This window comes from Pan paniscus, chromosome 2, assembly GCF_029289425.2.
Source record: "Pan paniscus chromosome 2, NHGRI_mPanPan1-v2.0_pri, whole genome shotgun sequence".
Lineage (NCBI taxonomy): Eukaryota > Metazoa > Chordata > Mammalia > Primates > Hominidae > Pan > Pan paniscus.
In genome coordinates this window covers 24126126-24146295 of record NC_085926.1, presented here as the reverse complement: position 1 = coordinate 24146295, position 20170 = coordinate 24126126, and the positions used below count along the sequence as shown (strand labels likewise).

Genomic DNA, 20170 nt, shown 5'->3' with positions numbered 1-20170 from the left:
TTGTTCATGGTTTTCTCCTGGAGTAGAAATACAATGTGCATGGGCATTGGCATTTTCTCATAGTAATATGAAAACCCAGAAGGGTAAATGCAACTTTCAAAAGTGACTGAGTAATTTACACTTTTAGAGAAACCATCCTAACCAACATTAGCTGAAGACATCTGGTAGCTTTCGAGAGGGTGCTTATGAAAACCTAAAGCATTTTTAACCCTCATGTTAAATAATTTAAAATTCACTTTAAATGTTTGAAAGTCAGCTTAAAATTCAGTGTGCTGTGCACAGGTCAGGATAGACATGTCTCTCTAAGCCCCAGGGATATGGGTATCCATGGTCTTCTCGTAATTTCACTGTTAAAAAAAATTCACATATAAATTTGTGAATTATGATCACTTTAAAAAGACCATATAAACTCTGAAAAGGAGGATTCACATATTTATATTATATTTTTTCTAATTTTGACAAACAGTAGCTTAAGAATTTCTGAAAATATGGATGACCAGATGGATTATGTTTTTTAATGTGTACAACATGCATACAAATATGTATATATATATTAGCTTGCTCATTTTTGCTCTCTATATCCATGTACAGTAAAGATATTTAAGGAAGTAAAATTTGCCACCAGGGAAGGTTAGTGTCAGAAATTTTTCATCATATTATTACATTTTTTTCCCATTTTCTGTAGGCCAGACCCTCAAGTCCCTATAAATTGAATAGAAAAAATATATATAATATACATAAATAATTAACCAGCTGTACTCCAAAGAATTTAAGTTCATCATTCTATCATTAGGGCTCTTAATTTGTCCCACAGCTAAAGCACTATCTGCTTTCCTTCTTCGGTTCTTATTGCCAACTTGGGACTGTACTGAAGCCCTTTACAAAACTTCTATTTGTAAGATTCCCTTCTTTTTTTTTTTTTTCTTTTTGTAGGCCATCAGAAGTAGAAGGTGGTAAAAACAGAGTTGCCACTCTCGGTGTGGCCACGTGAGCACGTCCCACTTAAGTAACAGGGTGTCCCTCAGGTCAGCTTGTGATAAAACCCAAGTCAAACAAGGCTGAATCCTGGGTGTTTTATGTCCTAAGGATCTGAAAAGTGTTCACGGCCAGCCCTGACCCTCAAGACCTCAAATGGTCATCTAAGCAGTAACGTAAATTGGTGTGTAAACTTGCTCCTGGGCCATTGCTGTGGAAGTGGGACTGGCGAAAGTACAGCCTTGCCATGCAGGAACTAATGTCTTTCTAGGCATTTAAAATAAGGGGGAATGTGTTGATTACTCCGACAGGCAACCCAACTGCAGTGGCTAAATGCCCAAGGCTGACAAATTCTGCATCTTGTCACTCCCGTCAAGTGGCATGTGAATACTGTCAGCCCAAAAGAATTGAGAAACAACTTGCCTTCCAAAACTCTGCATCTCAGCAAAATCTTGACAATGCCAACAGCTCGTCATCTCATGTTTTTCAACCCTTTAGAAAATGGCCTTACAGCCTGGGACAAACCGAAGCACTGTCCAGACCGAGAACACGACTGGAAGCTAGTAGGAATGTCTGAAGCCTGCCTACATAGGAAGAGCCATTCAGAGAGGCGCAGCACGTTGAAAAATGAACAGTCGTCGCCACATCTCATCCAGACCACTTGGACTAGCTCAATATTCCATCTGGACCATGATGATGTGAACGACCAGAGTGTCTCAAGTGCCCAGACCTTCCAAACGGAGGAGAAGAAATGTAAAGGTAACCAGATTTTTATTAGCCCATTATCATGTGTTTCAACAAGAAAAAAAATATCCCTGTTGTAGCTGTGTACTTCATCTACATTTCTCTTCCAATGTATGGTGTCCCATGTTTTCTCCTACTGTTCTTTTACTAGGCGTCCTTTTCTTCAAATATTCTTTTAAACATAAATAAATAAGTGGAATCCAAAGAAAGGCAGCTTGTTTCGGTTTCACGTTGTGCTGGGACACTTGGGGTGAAGACATTTTTACTTCTCTAATTAGTAGAGGGGTTGTAAGTTTTGGCTTTAATTCCATTTTTGGGTCTGAGTAGAAACAGGCATCACTGTATTTTTATGACGTCTTGCTTTAAAGTGTGTCTGTGCATGTGTACATTTCTTTTCCCAAGTGTGCCAGTAGCTAATGGGATCTCAATGCCTACCTTTAACCTAGACAATTCATGTTCAAATGAGAGGTTTTAAGTTGTTGTCTTCTACTCATTAAATCCTTGTGTCATCATCCTGAAAGGAGAGATTATGGTGTTAGGAGGTTGTCACCTCATAAGGCAAAAAAAACATTAAACTGGCCTAAGTTCCTGATTGCATTAGATTTAACTGTTCTTTACCTCAGGTCGCCTCCACCCTGACAGATGTCTTTGTGCTGATCGCTTTATTGTCTTAGGGCTCCCCAAAATCTTTGCTTCTTAAATCAATTTGTGTCTTTCAATGTCCAAGAGATCAATTTGCATCTTTAAATGTCTAAGTTCATTTAATTTCCCATTCTTTTTCAGTTTAGTGGTTTTTCTTTTTTAAAAGAAAAGGGGGGGTCTATTTAGTTTTTCTTTGAGGATTGTGACTCATGGTAAAGTTTTAAATTGTGTTTTGAAAATCTCACAATCATATACCAATACATAATAAAGAAAGTTTGCAAAGACTCCCATTTACAAGGCATGAAGGACTTACACAGCTGCTCTACTTTGAACATATACACATGATTATATTTATCCTTCATATAAAAGAACTGGTATTTTAGGTTTTCTGAAAATGCTTTGAAAGCTCCTGGGAATTACCAGTTTACCTGGGAAATTGAGTGTTTCAGTTGGAAATAGAGTTATTCAAAAGTAATAGTGAAATAGTGTTCTGAGCTCTGATTTGAGTGCAGTCAAAACTATACATGTCCCTTTGGAAAGGTTTGTATTTGGACTCTCTTTCTCATATATATATATATATATATATATATATATATATATATATATTTTAGAGGAGATCTGAGAAATTGAAAGGGCTATATAGAAAAAAAAGCAAAATAAAGTTTTTCAAAGGAGTCAGGATGTAGGACGTATGTGTGTGTGTGTGCACGTGTGTGCGTGTGCAAAATACGTTTGTTTGCAATACAATTGAGATTTAGTCTTAGCGTATGTGGCCAGATTGTATCTCAACATTATATGGGCTGGCACTAAAACCATGTCAGTTTACGGTGAAACGCCAACAGAAAACTCTAGCATCCTTGTGATCTAACAATGTCATAAACCCAATTTGATTCACTCACAATTGATAACAATATTCATTCATTTATTCATTCATAGAGTCCATCTATGTCTCTATCAATCATTTAAAATAAACCTTGGCCTTTCATATCTAGAGTTTCCAACACCACACATTTCAGTTTGTTGGCCATCTTAAAAGCAAAAGGAAACAGTCTCTGTTTGGATACAAGATGCTTAGTAGAGTGGTTAAGACCACAAATATTTGAGACTGATCTATTTGAGCTCGAATCCTAGCCTTTCTACTTTCTGTCCTTGAGCAAACTTATAAGATTGTTAGTACAATTAAATAAGATGATGTATTTAAGCATTTAGCAAAGTACCTGACTTATAGTGCTCTCTGAATAGCAACTGTCATTATTATTGTGATCATTACTATTAGGTATGCATCATTAAGTCATATAAATACTTTGAACTATGCTGTGAGCCTGGTAAGAAATGAAGCAAGAGGAGAATTTCAGATAGATGTGGGGTAGGACATGAGGCTTCAGGGACGTTAGAGTTGATAATTTATTTTGCATTCATTCAACTCTTTTTCCCTGAAAGTCAGAGATGTAATGAGAAAATATAATTAAATTATTAAAGTCCTTCCTCAGGATTCTAATATTAACAGGAAAACAGCTAAAATAACTCTCCCATGTTTTCCAGAGTAACCACCAGGGTCCACCTTGACATAGGCATGGGGCAATGCCTTGGTTCAGCATAAAAATGCCACCAGGAAACCTATGTCATCTTGGTCCAAGAAACTTATAAACTAAATACCATTCATTCAAAATGGGCACATGTGTTGAGTGAGGCAGCAGTGAGTCCAGGACAGCAACAAGATTATACAGTCTTTCCTTATAGAGTTGGTTCTCCATCTGCTCTGCTTGTCAGCTCTATATAGTTACTAGGAAGAGAGTGATATTTTGATGTTCATCCATGTTGGGCATTTATTTCCTAGATGGCTGTCTATCCCACAAGAACGCTTGACATCTCAGTCTTGGGCTAGTAATCCATGCATTCACTCATCGGTGTTTATTGAGTGCCTACTGTATACAGGATATTGCCCTTGATGTCCAAGCATAAGAAAATGGCAGCAGGGCCAAAAGGACATCCAACTAGCCCTATTCCAAGGACCCCATGTAGAAATGATACGAACAAAATAGTCCTGAGGATACAAAAGTTAATTCTGCACAACAGGATCCAAAGAACAAATCGACTTCCTTGAAGCTGTGCAGTGAGCCCATCTGCCAGGTCAGTCATCTAGCCAGGCTAGACCAGTGCACTTCTAAGCGTGGTTTGGGGACTGGCACTCTTCTGCAAAGTGGTTATTACCATTTCTATTGATGCAAATACAGAAACTGAGAGTGAGCTTTAGGAACTTTTATAGCAGTTTGACATTGCCACTGGCATCCAAATGCATGATCAGTGAATTCATTTCACTGAACAGGATATAGACAGTTAGTTGAGTATTGTCAAACTTGCCTGGTCAGTCACATGTGGTTTGAACTATGTAAAAGTCCTGTGCAGTAGAACCATGTATTGCTCCATAATGGACCAGATTTTTAAAATAGTCTTTCACTTCAAATAGTTTATAGTACTCTAAATATTGTTTCTTTAGGGTTTTGGGTAGCTATCTAAGGTTTTGTTTTTCATTTTGTTCTGAATACTGTTTTTTGTTTTTTTTTTTTTGAAATGGAGTCTTGCTCTGTTGCCCAGGATGGAGTGCAGTGGCACAATCTCGGCTCACTGCAACCTCTACCTCCCAGGTTCAAGCAATTCTCCTGCCTCAGCCTCCTGAGTAGCTGGGATTACAAGCATGCACCACCATGCCCAGCTAATTTTTGTATTTTTAGTAGAGACAGGATTTCGCCATGTTGGCCAGGCAGGTCTCAAACTCCTGAGCTCAGGTGATCCACCCACCTCAGCCTCCCAAAGTGGTGAGATTACAGGCATGAGCCACTGCACCCGGCCTTACTGCTTTTATTTTAACCTGCATATACCTATGCTTCTGTCTTCTGTAAGCATCCTAAGTGAATTAATTGGTAACACATTTAATTAGAATGAGAGCTATGGAAGAGCCCTTACATTCTGTTGCAGATCTCACAACAGATCTCTGTTGAATCTGCTGGAGTATCAGAGGCTATTTTAACCAGGAGCAAGTGACCCATTCCCTTCTGCAACTCACCCCACCCACCCACACCCGCTCTTTCCATGCCACACTTCCTTGGCACTTTAATCACAATTTGAACCAATTGCTCAGCCGTAAGGACCACATCCTACTCCTTGTCCTCCTCCTCCCTTCCCAGTCTGAGACGATATATCCAGTGCTACTGAAAGTGTGGTAGTACCAACCAGTGGCACTAGGAGAACCTGGAGCTTCGTAGAAATAAGATTCTCAGGCCCCACCCAGACTACTGAATCTCTAGAGAGGGGCCCAGCCTTCTATGTTCTTGCCAGCCCAGTGCAGATTCTTAATACCTGGGTATCATGACGAGCTTGAAAATACTCTTCAACTCGTTGCACAGGAAAGGGTCTGCCACCTGGTGGGCACTTAGGAAATGTGCATTTCTCTTCCCTTCCCTGACTGCACGTGGGGAGCCACTTGAGTCCCTCCATTCTTGGTTGGGCCTTTCTTTGGGCCTAGCTTATCTCAATTGCCAGCTGGAAGGTCTGCTTAGTCACTGCCTAATAACAGATCACCCTGGGACTTGAGCCCTTCTGAGAACCCCACACTGTTTGACTGGGGCCCTGATCCTCCCCTGAATTCTTACAAGGCTTCACCCCTCTACCCTCTCATGCTCTACTGTACTTCTCTCTGGGAACCACAGGGTCTCCCCAGTCCCACAAGGATGGGCTCTAGACGGATGCATGGATCCCTGGAGCTGGACCTAACCAGCCCTGCTGAACCCAGGCAGTCAGGCCTTTACACTTTTATGTCAATCAGGGACCTTCCTGAAACAGTGAAACCCAAGGGGAGAAACAAGGCAGGGACTCACCCACCTCCCTGGTGGACTCAGAAAAAGGAGAGCAGCAATCAGTGATCTCACAGAAATGTCTCTGTGCTTAATATTTTTAAAACTGATTCTCAGATACCCAGGAAGGCAAGAGGGAATGAGTTAAAATAATTTTAAGAACAAGTTATTTCCTCTCATTATAAAAGCCTATATATGTTCATGGTAGAAAAAAAATTTCTACAAATTTTTAAAATTGCAAATAATGTTTTAAAATCAGTTGAAGTTCTATTCCCCAAGGGTAAGCACTGCACATTCTTATTACATTTCAGTCTTTTCTCTGTGCATGTGTATTTTTTATAAACCTGGGATCATACTAGGCATACCATTTTAACCAGCTTTTAATGCCTAGCAATATATCATGAACATTTTCCCATGTCATTAAATATTCTGAGTCCTGACTTTCATTGGCTATAGATTATTCTTGTTTATAGATGTATCATAATTTATTAAACCAGTCCTCAAGATTTAGACAAGTTAAAGTAATTTTTTAAACAATATCTTATGTCAGCAAAGGGGAAAACTATTAATTCATGCTCTTCATAAAGACAAAAAAATGAATCAAATCAGTGATGACAATTTCAAATGATGTGCCATTCTCATTTACCAAAATAACAAAGTGTCTTAAAAGTTGGAGACATAAATGCAAGTCATTGTGTGCATTATAATCCTTCACGTTAGACATTCACATTTTCAGCAGATGATTGCTATCTTTGTCCTTAAGTAAAATACAAGGGCATCTCCAGGTGAATGAGTATTTTAAAAGGTGGAGGATTAAAAAGCTTGTGCCCTTCCGCCAGTACTACCATCTGCTCCATCCATCTCTGCTCTCCACTCTGCCCCACTCATCATACATCAGGATCTGCAGTCCCAACTGAGAGTGCCAGTGATTCTTATACCTCAAGGGCACTCTGGGAACCTTAGCAATCAACATGAGAACGATGGCTCTCTCCCCACTGTGGGCATATGTCAGATAGCTGTGTGATTTGATACTTCAAAGGCAGGGACAAGTACCCCATACGTATACTGGGGCAGACAGAAATAGAAAGCCAAGGGGGAAAATAATAGCTACTCACGAGATTGGAGGGAAGAAAAAACAAAAAACTGGAAACAGCAATGTCAAAGGGAGGTAGATATCAGAAATTCAAGGCCCTGGTTCATCTAACTTCAGTTTTCATTGAGATGCACACAGAGCAGGGGATGGACCACCCCACGCTTTCCAAGGCCAACTGAACAGTGTCCGTCATGCCAAAGGATGCAGACGTACCCAACCATACCTCTCATCATACTCTGTCCCAGGGAAATACTTACACAGGGCACAAGTCTGTTCAAACATGTTCTTTGCATCTTTGTTTTTTGTTACTGATAAACTGGAAGCGATCTAAATGTCTGTCCACTGGGGAATGTTCCAATAAATTGTGGTATATCCAAAGCATTCACCAGAAAAATTAAAAACAGACTTTTTTAAAAGAAGTGATTTTAGGAATACTTAATGAAAGTAAGCATGCATTAAGAATAGTGTAATCCCATTTATAGCGTTAAAAGTCTATATAATTGTGTGTTTACAAATGTGCACAGAAAAAAGTTCCCAGATATACATCAAACTTGTTTCAGTAGATACCTTAGAAAAGGGTGGAATAAGAAGGATTAACTCCATATGCAACCACATTCAAAGATCTTTACAAGAATGTATTAATAAATATTAATGAATGTATTAATGAATAATGATGTGCATAAATTTGTTTAATGTTATTATCATATGCTTTACAGTTAGGCTTCAGTTTATTTCTTGCTCTTTAAATCATCAGCTCAGGGAAAATTTTTTAACCTCTGTAACCCTCAGTCCATTTAGTTTTAAACAGAGGAATAATATCTAGCTTTCAGATTTGTTGTAAAGATGAAAGATATTTCAATGAAGGATTTAATTTAAAAAAAAAAAAAAAAAAAAAAAAAAAGATGAAAGGCCAGGCGCAGTCGCTCACACCTGTAATCCCAACACTTTGGGAGGCCGAGGCAGGTGGATCACTTGAGGTCAGGAGTTTCAAGACCAGTCTGGCCAACATGATGAAACCCTGTCTCTACAAAAAATACAAAAAAAATTAGCTGGGGATTGTGGCATGTGCCTGTAATCCCAGCTACTCAGGAGGCTGAGGCAGGAGAAGCGCTTGGAACCCAGGAGGCAGAGGTTGCAGTGAGCCAAGATAGCGCCATTGCACTCCAGCCTGGGCGACAGAGTGAGACTCTGTCTCAAAAAAAAAAAAAGAAAAAAGAAAAGAAAAAAGATGAAAGATAATATGTATAAAGCCCCCAACATAGTGCCTGGCACTTAGGAGATACTAAACAATGATAACTGTTATTAGAATATAAACACACCTCTTAGCCTTGTGCCCACCTCCTCCAGTTTTTGCCACCCTTTCTGACCTTGAAATACATTGAACTATATAAAAATAAATGAAGGGACGCCAAACAAAACATCATGTGCACAGCTCTAGTAGAGGCATAAACAGTTGAAAAAAAAGTCCATAGCAACAACCAAAGTATTTTTTTTTCAGACTCTTTTAAAATTTAAAACTTTAAATAAGAAATCAAGGGGAAAATGAAGTAGCTGAACTGGAATTCTAACTCAGGCAATCTGGCCCCAGGGTCAGAGCTCTCTACAGTTATAATCCCCTATGACTCTAAAGGGTAAGAACATTGCAGACCCAAAGGAAAGAATTTGAAACTGCAGAGGAAATACTGCTCTATTGTCAGGTAAAGATGCAGGGTGGTCAGACCTGCTGTGATGGGAGCAGTAGAGGTCAGCACGTATCTACTTGTACAGTCCGAGGTCATATTCTGTTGCTGCCATCTACCAGCCATTGAAACTTGGGCAAGTCACTGAGTTTGTTTGAGCCTCAGTTTTCTCGTCTGTAAAATGTGGACCCTCTTTCACAGAATTGTGGAAAGAAACAAGCTCTTAAATGATCTCATGGGACACAGTGAGTGCTCAATAAATGGGAGTTATTTTTCTTACAATGAGCCAGAAAGACTATGAGAACCACATTGGACATTAGGAATGCAGAATGCCCATGTCAGAATAATCACTAAATTGTGGCTGACAGGATTGAAGTTTCTAAAGCCAGGAATATTACGGACGTAGGCAGAACAGATGTAATAGCCAAATCCCTTGACTCTTCCATCAGGTAGTTTTCAGACAAAATCAGATACAAGTGGATTGCTAATGTACCTAGCATTGAAGTAGGAAAGGTATTATTGGGAGGGTCAGCCTTACAAAGACATCGTAGGTGATAACTGGAATTCAGTCTTTCCCTTCCCCAGGACATCTCCTACAAGTTGCCCTGAATGCTTATAATTCTATCATTGCCCTTCCATTGTGGTCTTTCTTTTTTTTGTTTGTTTGTTTTTTTGTTTTGTTTTGTTTTTGAGACGGAGTCTCGCTCTGTTGCCCAGGCTGGAGTGCAGTGGCGCAATCTCAGCTCACTGCAAGCTCCATCTCCCGGGTTCACGCCATTCTCCTGCCTCAGCCTCTCAAGTATCTGGGACTACAGGCGCCCGCCACCATTCCTGGCTAACTTTTTGTATTTTTAGTAGAGATGGGGTTTCGCTGTGTTAGCCAGGATGGTCTCGATCTCCTGACCTCGTGATCCGCCCACCTTGGCCTCCCAAAGTGCTGGGATTACAGGCACGAGCCACCGCACCCGGCTCCACTGTGGTCTTTCAAAATGCAAACTTACTGGCTAAATATCTTATCAAGTCATTAGCTTCTCCAAATGGATGAATTGGATAAGATTCCTTTTACTCTTGACAGGGTCCAATAAAGACAATGGAAAGAATGGGACTAGAAGGAGGCCATGAACAGGGTAAGGATAGCAAGGGATAAGAGAGAAAGAAAAGAATAATAATAAGGAACAGGACTGCCAAGTAACAAGTAATACTGTGCAGCTTGTCAGGTTGTGAGCAGCACTCACTTCATTGTCAAGGCTCTAAAGACAAATGTCACCTATCTCATTGTTTGTCAAGGGCTGACCCTGAGCGTAGGTTTAAACTACAAAGAGTTTCCAGCCAAATCTAGACAAATGTGTGAATGACGTAATGATCATAGGCTATCAAGATATCCCCAAAGGCCTCACCTTACACAGCTGGCCTGCTGCATCGTATCTTAGGGATTTTGCCCAGCACTTAGTAAACACAAAGGAGAATGTTTAGAACAGATGACCATTGGTTCTTGGCTTTGACACTTACCAGCTATTTAACCTTGGCTAAATCAATAATTCTCTCCAACAAAGAATGTAGTCAGAGATTAACTGACCACAAAGAAATCAAATAGATGAATCTACACTCCATTTTTAAAGTGGCCCTCCAATACGATAATCATATTTTCCCTGTGGGGAAGACAAGGAAAAATACATTAAATCATTACCAGCCCCCTAAAACAAGCTATGATCATCATGAAAACATAATACCGGTTCCAGGATAAGTTGGGAAATCAGTTGCCTTAAACCATCTCTTTCAGTGTCCTTACTTCCCTTGAGGATATCTTTTTCCCAGGAACATAGGAGTCTTCAGGCTATCCAAACCCATTTCTGTCTCTACGAAGTCTAGGCTTCTTCCCTCTTCAGTTTCTGAAAACATTCTCATTTTCCATAAAAAAAACTTATTCCCCTGAAGGTGTTGGTGACCAGTACTGACTTACATCCTTACCTCTCCAGGGCAGGGAGGCTTTGAGTTTTGAGTACTCCTGGAGATGCAGCGACCTCATGCCAAAGGTAGCCTCTGATAGTGGCATTGCAGTCTAGGAAGCACATACATGGGGGAACCGTATCACCTGTGCTTACAACCTGCCCTGGCATAGGGCTGGTTTATCTCTCCAGTTATTCTATTCTGTGGCTAATTCTGTGAGCTGTATTTACAGATTGGTCTTTCAGGTCTTGGCCAGTTCAGCCTTCTTGATTGAACTGGAATAAATATGAGCCTCTATCCACACTGCCCGGGTCCCAGAAATTCAGAAACAGCTGAGCTTTTCAAGTAAGATTAGAGTCAGAAATTCTCCATGGTCCAGAGCTATTCTCCATGGCACTGACCTGACATAGGATTATTATATATTGTGAACCTCTGTCCCCATGACATTTGTCAGTATGGGCTTATATAAGGGACTTGGCTTTATTAAACTTTACTGCCTCTTAAAATACAGAGCTGTGCTGCATATGTGACTGTTTAACTCAATTGTCTATATGATAAAGACACTTGGCATTTGAGTAAGAATATCATGTGTGGGTTGATGGTTTATTAGTCTAGACTGCAATATTCTATGACTGGCAGATTGTACCCCAACCACCCATAGTTGCCTCAGACATCTAGTACAGCTATAAAGGCCATACTATTTTAGTTAAGCCTCAGGACTAATGAAAAGATATGTATTCAGCTCTTTGTTTGCCTAGTTCTGGAAATAACTTCTTATAATAAGACTAAGATATAAAACTAAAGGTCAAAACTGTGTAAGTAAAAGAAGCTACTGCCCTTTAAGGGAAAAATAATACATGTTAATTTTTGCAGCAATTTCAATTGAATGGGTTTCCAGGGAAACAGGTATCTGCAATGGGTTCATCCCACTTAATATTTAAGACAAAACATAGGGAATTTCTTTCGTGTTATCTTTTCCTTGTTATCTTAGACATGACATGCTCGTTCTTAAATTTCCTTTGAAGCGATCACTCTATGCTTGAGTCTTATTTGTTCTCCCAAAAACAGAAATGAATGCCCATTCTATGATTTTTCTAAGACTCTTTGATATCAGGAATATAAGCCTGGTCATCACTACTAAAAAATAAAATTATGCAAATCAATCTGACCCCCTTTTTTAATGAATCAAAAGCTATTTGTTATCACTTGTTTTATTGAAAATCTGCTTACTTGCTGAGTTGGATTCTGTTTCTAAGAGTTGAAGTGGAAAAATAAAATTGGTGGCAAAGGACCACTAAGTCTTCAAGGTTGCCTTGGAAGAGCTCCTAAGGCAGACCTATAAATTCCTTTTTATATTTTGTTCTAAATTAATCTCAGGTTTACCAAAAAGTTGTAATAGTGCAAATAATTCCCATACCCCTCACCTGGATTCACCAATTGTTAACATTTTACCATATTTCTTTTCTCATTCTCTGTGTTTGTTTGCATATATACATATTATGTCATTTGCAAACCATATGAGAGTAAGTTATAAACATCATGCCCTTTTAACTCTAAATACCTGCTAAAACTAAGGAAATTATCTTAGGACACCATAGCACAATTATCAGAATTGGGAAGTTTAACATTGATGCCTACTATTTTCTAATCTACAGACTTTATTTACATTTTACAAATTATCCTTCCTGCCACCCCCTTGGAGGGGGAGTTGAGGTGAGGACCAGGGCTGGAGAGAGGACTTGTCTCTAAGAGGTTTTCACAGGCTTCATTCCTCTAGATAGGGCTGGGAGAGGCCACCACCAATTGTCCTCTATACCAATCTTATTTTCCGGTCTGGGATCCAGGCCAGGATCATTCATTTTATTTATTTATTTTTTACCTCTTTAGTCTGCTTTTTCCTTCCACCACCTGTGCAGCTTTATTGGAGTATAATGGACAAATAAAAATTGTATGTATTTATCATGTACATGTTATGTTTTGACATATTATACATCATCTTTAAATGATTAAATCAAGCTAATTAACATATCTATCACCTATATCCTTATCATTTTTTGTGGTGAGAACATTTTAGCAATATCTAACTGAAATTATGTACCCTTTGACGAACATCTATCTGTCCTACCTACCCTCCCCGCTGCAGACCTTAGTTATCACCATTCTACTCTAGTCTGCTTCGATTTCAGCTTTTGCCATTCCACATATAGTGGAGATCATGGAGTGTTTTTCTTTCTGTGCCTGGCCTATTTCACTTAGCATAATGTCCTCCAGCTTCATGTTAGTCTGGAACCGTTTCACAGTTTTTCTTTGTCGTTCACACCACTGAAGAAATATTTCTTGACAAAATACAGGCTGATTATTATTTTGGAATGTCCCTTAATTTAAGTTAGATGGATGTTTCCTCATGATTTTTTTTAGACAAGGTCTCACTTTGTTGCCCAAGCTGGAGTGCAGTGGTGAGCTAATAGCTCACTGCAGCCCTGAACTCCTGGCCTAAAGTGATTTACCCACCTTGGCCTCCTTTGCTCTGGGTTACAGGCATGAGCCACCGCACCCAGCCTTTCCTCATGATTAGAATCAGATTATACCTTTTGGACAGAGATACTAAAAAATTGTATGATACGGTGTTTGTTCCTATAAAATTTTGAATTTAATTATATGATGCAGAAATAGTTTTCAATCTTCCAAACCACTTATATCTTAGTGTGAGCAGGCCTAGATCATTACTGGTGAGCTGGCTCATTATCTTACTGGGTTAGAAGAAAGTATATTTTCTAAAGTCCTCTAATAAGCAGCTATTCAATGCTCTAAAGGTGAATGTCAGAAGAAAAAGTTACTTGTTTCTCTGTCCCCTGTGACATTTTTAAGGTTGGAATCATAGGATGATACTTACCTAGGGAACACCTTTCTCCATAATAGGGGCAAAGAGCACATTGTCCACGGTCTGAAGACTTTTCTGAAGATAAAAAAAAAGACACAGCCACTTTATTCTCATCTCATATTTTAACTAAACATTCTTTTCTTTCCACAATCCAATCATATTACATTACAAAACAACTAAGATCAGAGTATGTCTTGATAACCTTGATATTTATTGTGTAACTTTCTAGAACATTTTGACATTTGAAATAAAATGAAGAATTTCAATTTGCCATTTCTGGATTTGGATCTCAAGGGCACCAACATGAAGTAGATCCTATTTTTGAAAACTTTTACAAATCCTTTTACTCTACTCATCCTTCAAGGCCCAATTCAGACATCGCTTCCTCTGTGCGCCCCCATGCCCCATCAGAATGAATTTGGATTTTTGTTTTTAATGCTGTGATGAAATTTTGTACAAGTATTCATTGTGTTCTGCCTTATTTAACTGTGGCTTCTGAACATGCCTGTTTGATTCACTGCAGATGGAGAATTCATCATAATTTATACTGACAATGTTTTAAATTGAGTGTGTTCTATGTGTCCAATACTGTACTATATGCTGATAATAAAAAGTTAAATGCACAACCCTTTTCTCATAGGATTTTCAAACAGAAAACTTTGGCAGAGCTTCGAGTCTAGGCTTGCAATGAGCAGTAACTCTGTTGACAACCAAGCGATGATGAAAATTCTATTGGCTGGCTAGCATTTGTCTTAGGAAAGAATAATGAAGAATGTAACCTACATTGTTTCAAAAATAATAATTCCATTTTACTCCATGTTCACTTAACACTTGAAGTATTCAGTGTGTGGGATACTGTTTTCTGCTTGCTGATATGTATTTTTAGTTTGATTGCAAATTTCAGAGTCAGGGCCAGGTCTTCCTTCTATAGTGTATCTCCATTAGATCTGGGAGAATAACATACATGGTATTGATACATAAATGATGTAAACTTTATTTTATTTTGAGAATCAGTCTTAATTAACTCAAGCTATTTGTAGCCCTGCATCTATTTTTGTAAAGCTTCACTGAGATATAATTTACATACCATCAAATTCCCCTGTTTTAAGTGTATAGTTTGATGATTGTTAGTATATTTACAGAGGCATGCAACCATCATCAGGATCTTATTTTAGAACATTTCCATCATCCCAAAAGAAACTTTGAGTCGTTTACAGTTACTCCCCATTCCTGTGCCCAGCCTCTGGCAAACACTTTTCTTTCAGTCCCTGTAGATTTGCCTTTTCTGAAGCTTAACAAAAGTGGAATGCTACAATACGTGGTCTTGTATGACTGGCATCTTTCTCTTAGTATACTGTTTTTGAGATTCACCCACAATGTAGCATGTATCAGTACTTTGAACTTTTTATTTACCTTTTATTATGTTTATAACATTTTCAAGTATAATGTAGGACTGGAGCCTTTACTGACAAAGAATAAATCTTTTGAAACTACATCAGTTGTGGCATAGTCTAAATTTTGCACTAGTTGTTCTTAAGGGTGAAAAAGCAAAGTAAATGCAGGTGATTCAATTGTTCATTCATTATTCCTATTATTAGGGAAATTTGTTTTAAAATTAATCTCTGACATGCTATTCTGGGATAAAGAAAGTATACTGTAGCTGTTAAATGTCAAAATTATTCCACTTAAACAACCACTCAACTTTTCACATCAAGTCGATCATTGTGAATTACAGTGAAATAATTATCTTAACACATTAAGGGGAAACATATCTACTTTATCTAATGATTAAATTAAAAAATACATTAAATGAGTTGCTATGTGAAATTCAAGCACAACATAAATGATATTTATAAAAACAAAATATTGAAGAGCATTTTTTTCTAGAGATATAAGGAAACATATTGACTATAATAAATATACAATGTGACATTAAATTAAGCACATCTTTGGAAAAACAGATAAATCATTGAAGTGATCTTAGAATTTGTGTTGAAACACATTATTAGTCACCCAGAAATTCAAAAACAATAAAATAATTTTCCACTTAGAAAAGCATAGTGTGGAAGTGGGAAAAGTGATTTCTAGAATAGTAACTTGAGGGCCTAAATTTCAATACTAACCTTTTCCCTTTGTAATTATGTACAGTAAGAAAAGCACCCCTCAGTTTTCCACTGTGCAAAATGAATGGAAATACCTTCCCAAGCAATCTTATTAAGACACCATGCAATAGACCTCATCATTATTATGTAGCCAATTGTCTAAAGGTACACCAAAACTGAAATATTTTTGCATTTTTTTATGCCATGATATTCAAGCCACATCAGACTATATTAGATTCATTAAGGTTGGTTTTGAATCAAATGTTCATTTATCAAAAAGAGCAGACATTCCACTGTTGGCTTAGCAAATAGAAGACTTCAATGATGATAACAGTGGTCTGAAGTATATTTCAAATTTTTCACTTTTCTTTCAATCTCCAGCCTTACGAATACTATTCTGTTCACTTTTGTATATGTGCATTTTTCTTTTGGTTTGGATCCTGAGCTCTTTTTGCATAGTATCTCATTCTCTCAAAGCACAAGAAGACTTTATGATTTGCCTTTGGTCTTCTTGGGAAATATCAGTCAGAATAAAACCCTTGATCGTTATCCCAGAGTTCTTATGTGAAAGACACTATGGTAGGACTCCAGTCTTTAATCAGCACTGTTCCATCCACTGGAAATACTATGCAAGAAAGGCCTTGGAATAGTACAAACGTGTCTGGGAATTTTGGACCCTACAACCCATTACTTGAAAACTTAAATGGAACAAATCTTGAATTGAGGCTGAAATCAGACTATATATTATTTCTCAATATGCAGAAGAGTATTTCATGGACTAAACATCCAGCAAAGATTGTTTAGTAATTTTCTGAGTGTATAAATTCCCTTGTCTGACATGATTAAGTTTCTGGACTCATCAAAGAGGACAGATGACAAACCACAAGAATCACTGCATGTCAGTCACTATAGCCCTACAGTTTCCCAGACTCCAGCGTAAGCTGCTAAATGGGATAAGGGCAGCAAAACAGAGACATACCATTTGGGACATAAATATGGTATTTACATGCATTGAGAATACCACTTATCAGTCTGATGACTGTGGGCAAGTTATGGAACCTCTCTGAGTCTCAGTTTCCTTATCTCTAAAACAGGAACAGTCATATCTACGAGCAGGATTGCTGTGAGGCTTAAATGATATAATCTACAGGAAAGTGGTTAGCACAGTGCATGGGCCATTGTACGTAGGAAACTGTGTGTGACCAAGCCAGAGAGATGCTGTTCAACAAAACTGCAAATGGCCAGCATTCAGGTCATATGAGAAAGTGGCAAGAGATAAGAGTAGAAAGTAGTCAGGAGCTACACTGCAAAAGACTTCTAAGTCTTTAAGCTTTGTCTTAAAAACTGAAGATTATTGCAAGCTAGGATTGAGGTTGTGGGAGGGGTAACAGGTGACATGCTTTAGATTCTCCTTTAAAATCAATTCCCCTAGCTGCAACGTGGTGGATGAATGGAAAGATCAGAGTAAGATGAGAGGTATAGAAACCTCTTGGGTTAGCCAAGTTTTCTCTTAAAAATGAAATGATTAGTTTAATTAAAATAGTAACAGCATAGAATAGTTGGCCCTTTGTGACTAGAGGCTGTGGCAAAGCTACAGAGAGATAAGCAAGCTGTAATGAAAAGTCCAAGTATGTAATTTCTACTTGAACAGATCTGGATTTGAATCCTCACTCTTCAAATTACCATTGTGCCACTTCAGACAAATAGATTTTTTTTCATCTATTAAAAAAATGTGGCTACATTAGGACAAATACCTAATGCATGCCCGGCTTAACACGTAGATGACAGGTTGATGGGTGCAGCAAACCACCATGGCACATGTATATCTATGTAACAAACCTGCACGTTCTGCACATGTATCCCAGAACTTGAAGTAAAATAAAATTTTTTTTTAAAATGTGGCCAGCCATAGCTGCTGTAGGCAGCTATGTTTAAATAAGATGATGCATATAAACACCCAACACAGAATCTGACACACTGAGTTTAGAATTGGTATGTGAGGTACCTTGGCATCCACGGAAAGGGGTTTGGTAGGTGGCTGGAATGCAGGTCTGGAAGGCACAAGAGAGATTAAGCACCATCTGCACACGGGCAATAGCTGAAGCTGTAGACACTGATGGCTTCACCTGGAAGAATATGTATGGTTAGAAGAGGGCTGAGAATAGAACCAAAGTTATGGCCAATTGTAAAAGACAGATGAGGAGATCATCCCTTGAAGATGACTGAAAAGAACTGTCCGGAGATAGAGGAGACATGTGGGAAAAGGCTATATGACATGGAGGTTTCTGGTATACCATCAATAGGTTTGGCTGTGGAGTTGGGTGGAAGCAGAGAGCTTGTGCTGTTGTGATAGTATTATGTCCAAAGACCCAAAAATGTCAGATATCACTGCTCCTGTTGACAGTCTGGAGTGACAGTGATAAAGTTTGTTGTGTATTATGGTACTGGTAGTGCATGGTCACCAAAACTCAAAGTAGAGACCAGGAAAATTGAGCTGCATTGGCCACATGGAGCATGCCATTCTTCCTAGCCTAATTAGGCCTAAAACATTTTAGATCAAGGACAAAGTCAATACACCTGCCAGGACCAGGAGAAAACCAACAGAAGAAGACAGAAGTTTTGAGAATCCAGGGCTCAAGGTAACAGCCAGTGATGCTGGAAAAGTTGACACAGACTAGCTAGAGCAACTTCAGCCTTTACTAAGACAGTGGTTCTCAAACTTCGGCTAGTATCAGAATCCCCTGGAGGGCTTGCTGTCCCCACCCCTCAGAGTTTAGGATCCAGTTGGTCTGGGGTGGGCTGCAGAATTTGCATTTCTAAGAAGTTCCAGGATATGCTAATGCTGCTGGTTCAGAAACCACCATTTGAGAATCACTGACCTAAGAATTTTGGACTCTTTTATAATCTTTGTGGAACCACAAAAGGCTGTTCTTTTTAACTTGCTCATCCTAGAAATTGACATATTTCATCTAGTAAAAGGCTGCTGTAGCTAAGTTTGTGGTATCTTTTGCATGAATATGCTGAGGCAATTATTCCACCTTTGTGAAATAAAACATGCAACTCCAAAATTTAGACCCACAAAGAGGGTGTCCAGGTTGAGGAAGCCACCAGGACTGCCTTGATGAGAGTCTCTTGCCCTTTGGAAATCTCTCAGTTCAATTATTGGACCTGCTTCCATCAGCTTGGTCCCTGAGACTGTCTTGTTCCTGCTTCAATGTTCTAATCAGAGCCAATTTTTTTCCACTGCACCAGATCAGAATCCATTCCCTTTTTACTAGTAAAACACTGTCACTTTTTCAAGCACATTTTTGTAAAAGCATATTCTGCTTGGTGATCGATTGTGAACAAAAGTCTCCCCTTAGTGCCCTTTTGTAGAGCTGTAATGGGCTAGAACTATCAAAAGCTTTTATGAAATGCCAAGGGAAAAAATTAGAAACAAATTCAGTTAACAATATGTTTTAAAAGAGAAGAGCTTTGAGTTTCTATTCCTACCAAAACAGACTTAATTCAAGAGCCCAAGAGGCCCTGGTCTTGTCCTGTGCCCACCTGGGGATTTGCATTTCCATGTGTCCAGCCTGCCTCTTCTGGCCGGCAGCTTTCCTCCTTGGTAAAGACCCTAAAAAGGACACTCCCCTTCAGCAGATTTCTTCTCTCTGTTCTTGGTGTGTAATCTGAGAAATGCACTGTTATGTATCCGTGCCTTAAGCTCCAGCATATATATCCAACAGAGCAGATGACTAGGTTTTTCAAAGTATGTTTCATGGAACACTTGTAACAAATGTTACAAGATACACACAGGGTTCTATGATCAGAAATGTTTAGGAAATGCTGTTATACAAAGTCATTCAAAGTTGTGTGTGTGTGAATCTCCAAGAGAGGAGCATTAATGTGTCATTTCCCAAACTCATTTGATTATAAAGTTTATTTTTATTGTTTTCTCTTTAGATCATCTCTTGGGACTGTATTATGGGACCACTTAGGGAACACCATCTGAATATTAACCCAGTAGCCATGGTGTTCATTTATTAAGAATTACACCGTTACAGTAGTGGTAGGGGAGGAGGAGCCATGCTAATTAACACTCCCAGGACTGAGGAAGTAAAAGTTTCTAAAATGGTTAGAGTTTTGCATGATCTAGTGACTCAAGGCTTTATATTATTTGGCAGAAATGCTGAGGAGGGACAGTCAATCCCCAGGCCTAAGACAAGTTCCTTTCCTCCCTTTCCTCCACAGCACCTTTTTAACCCTAGAACACT

General features: G+C 38.8%; 1 protein-coding gene across 26 annotated transcripts in view; it reads left to right on the top strand.

Annotated features, from left to right (window-relative positions):
- The window catches only part of THRB (thyroid hormone receptor beta), a 377155-nt gene that overhangs the window by 303557 nt on the left and 53428 nt on the right, over positions 1–20170 (top strand). For all 26 annotated transcript variants that reach the window (XM_034955977.4, XM_063602735.1, XM_055109566.3 and 23 more), the window contains one exon: positions 1474–1734. In XM_034955977.4, the coding sequence (XP_034811868.1) occupies positions 1474–1734 (261 nt within the window). The remainder of the gene's footprint in view (positions 1–1473; positions 1735–20170) is intronic.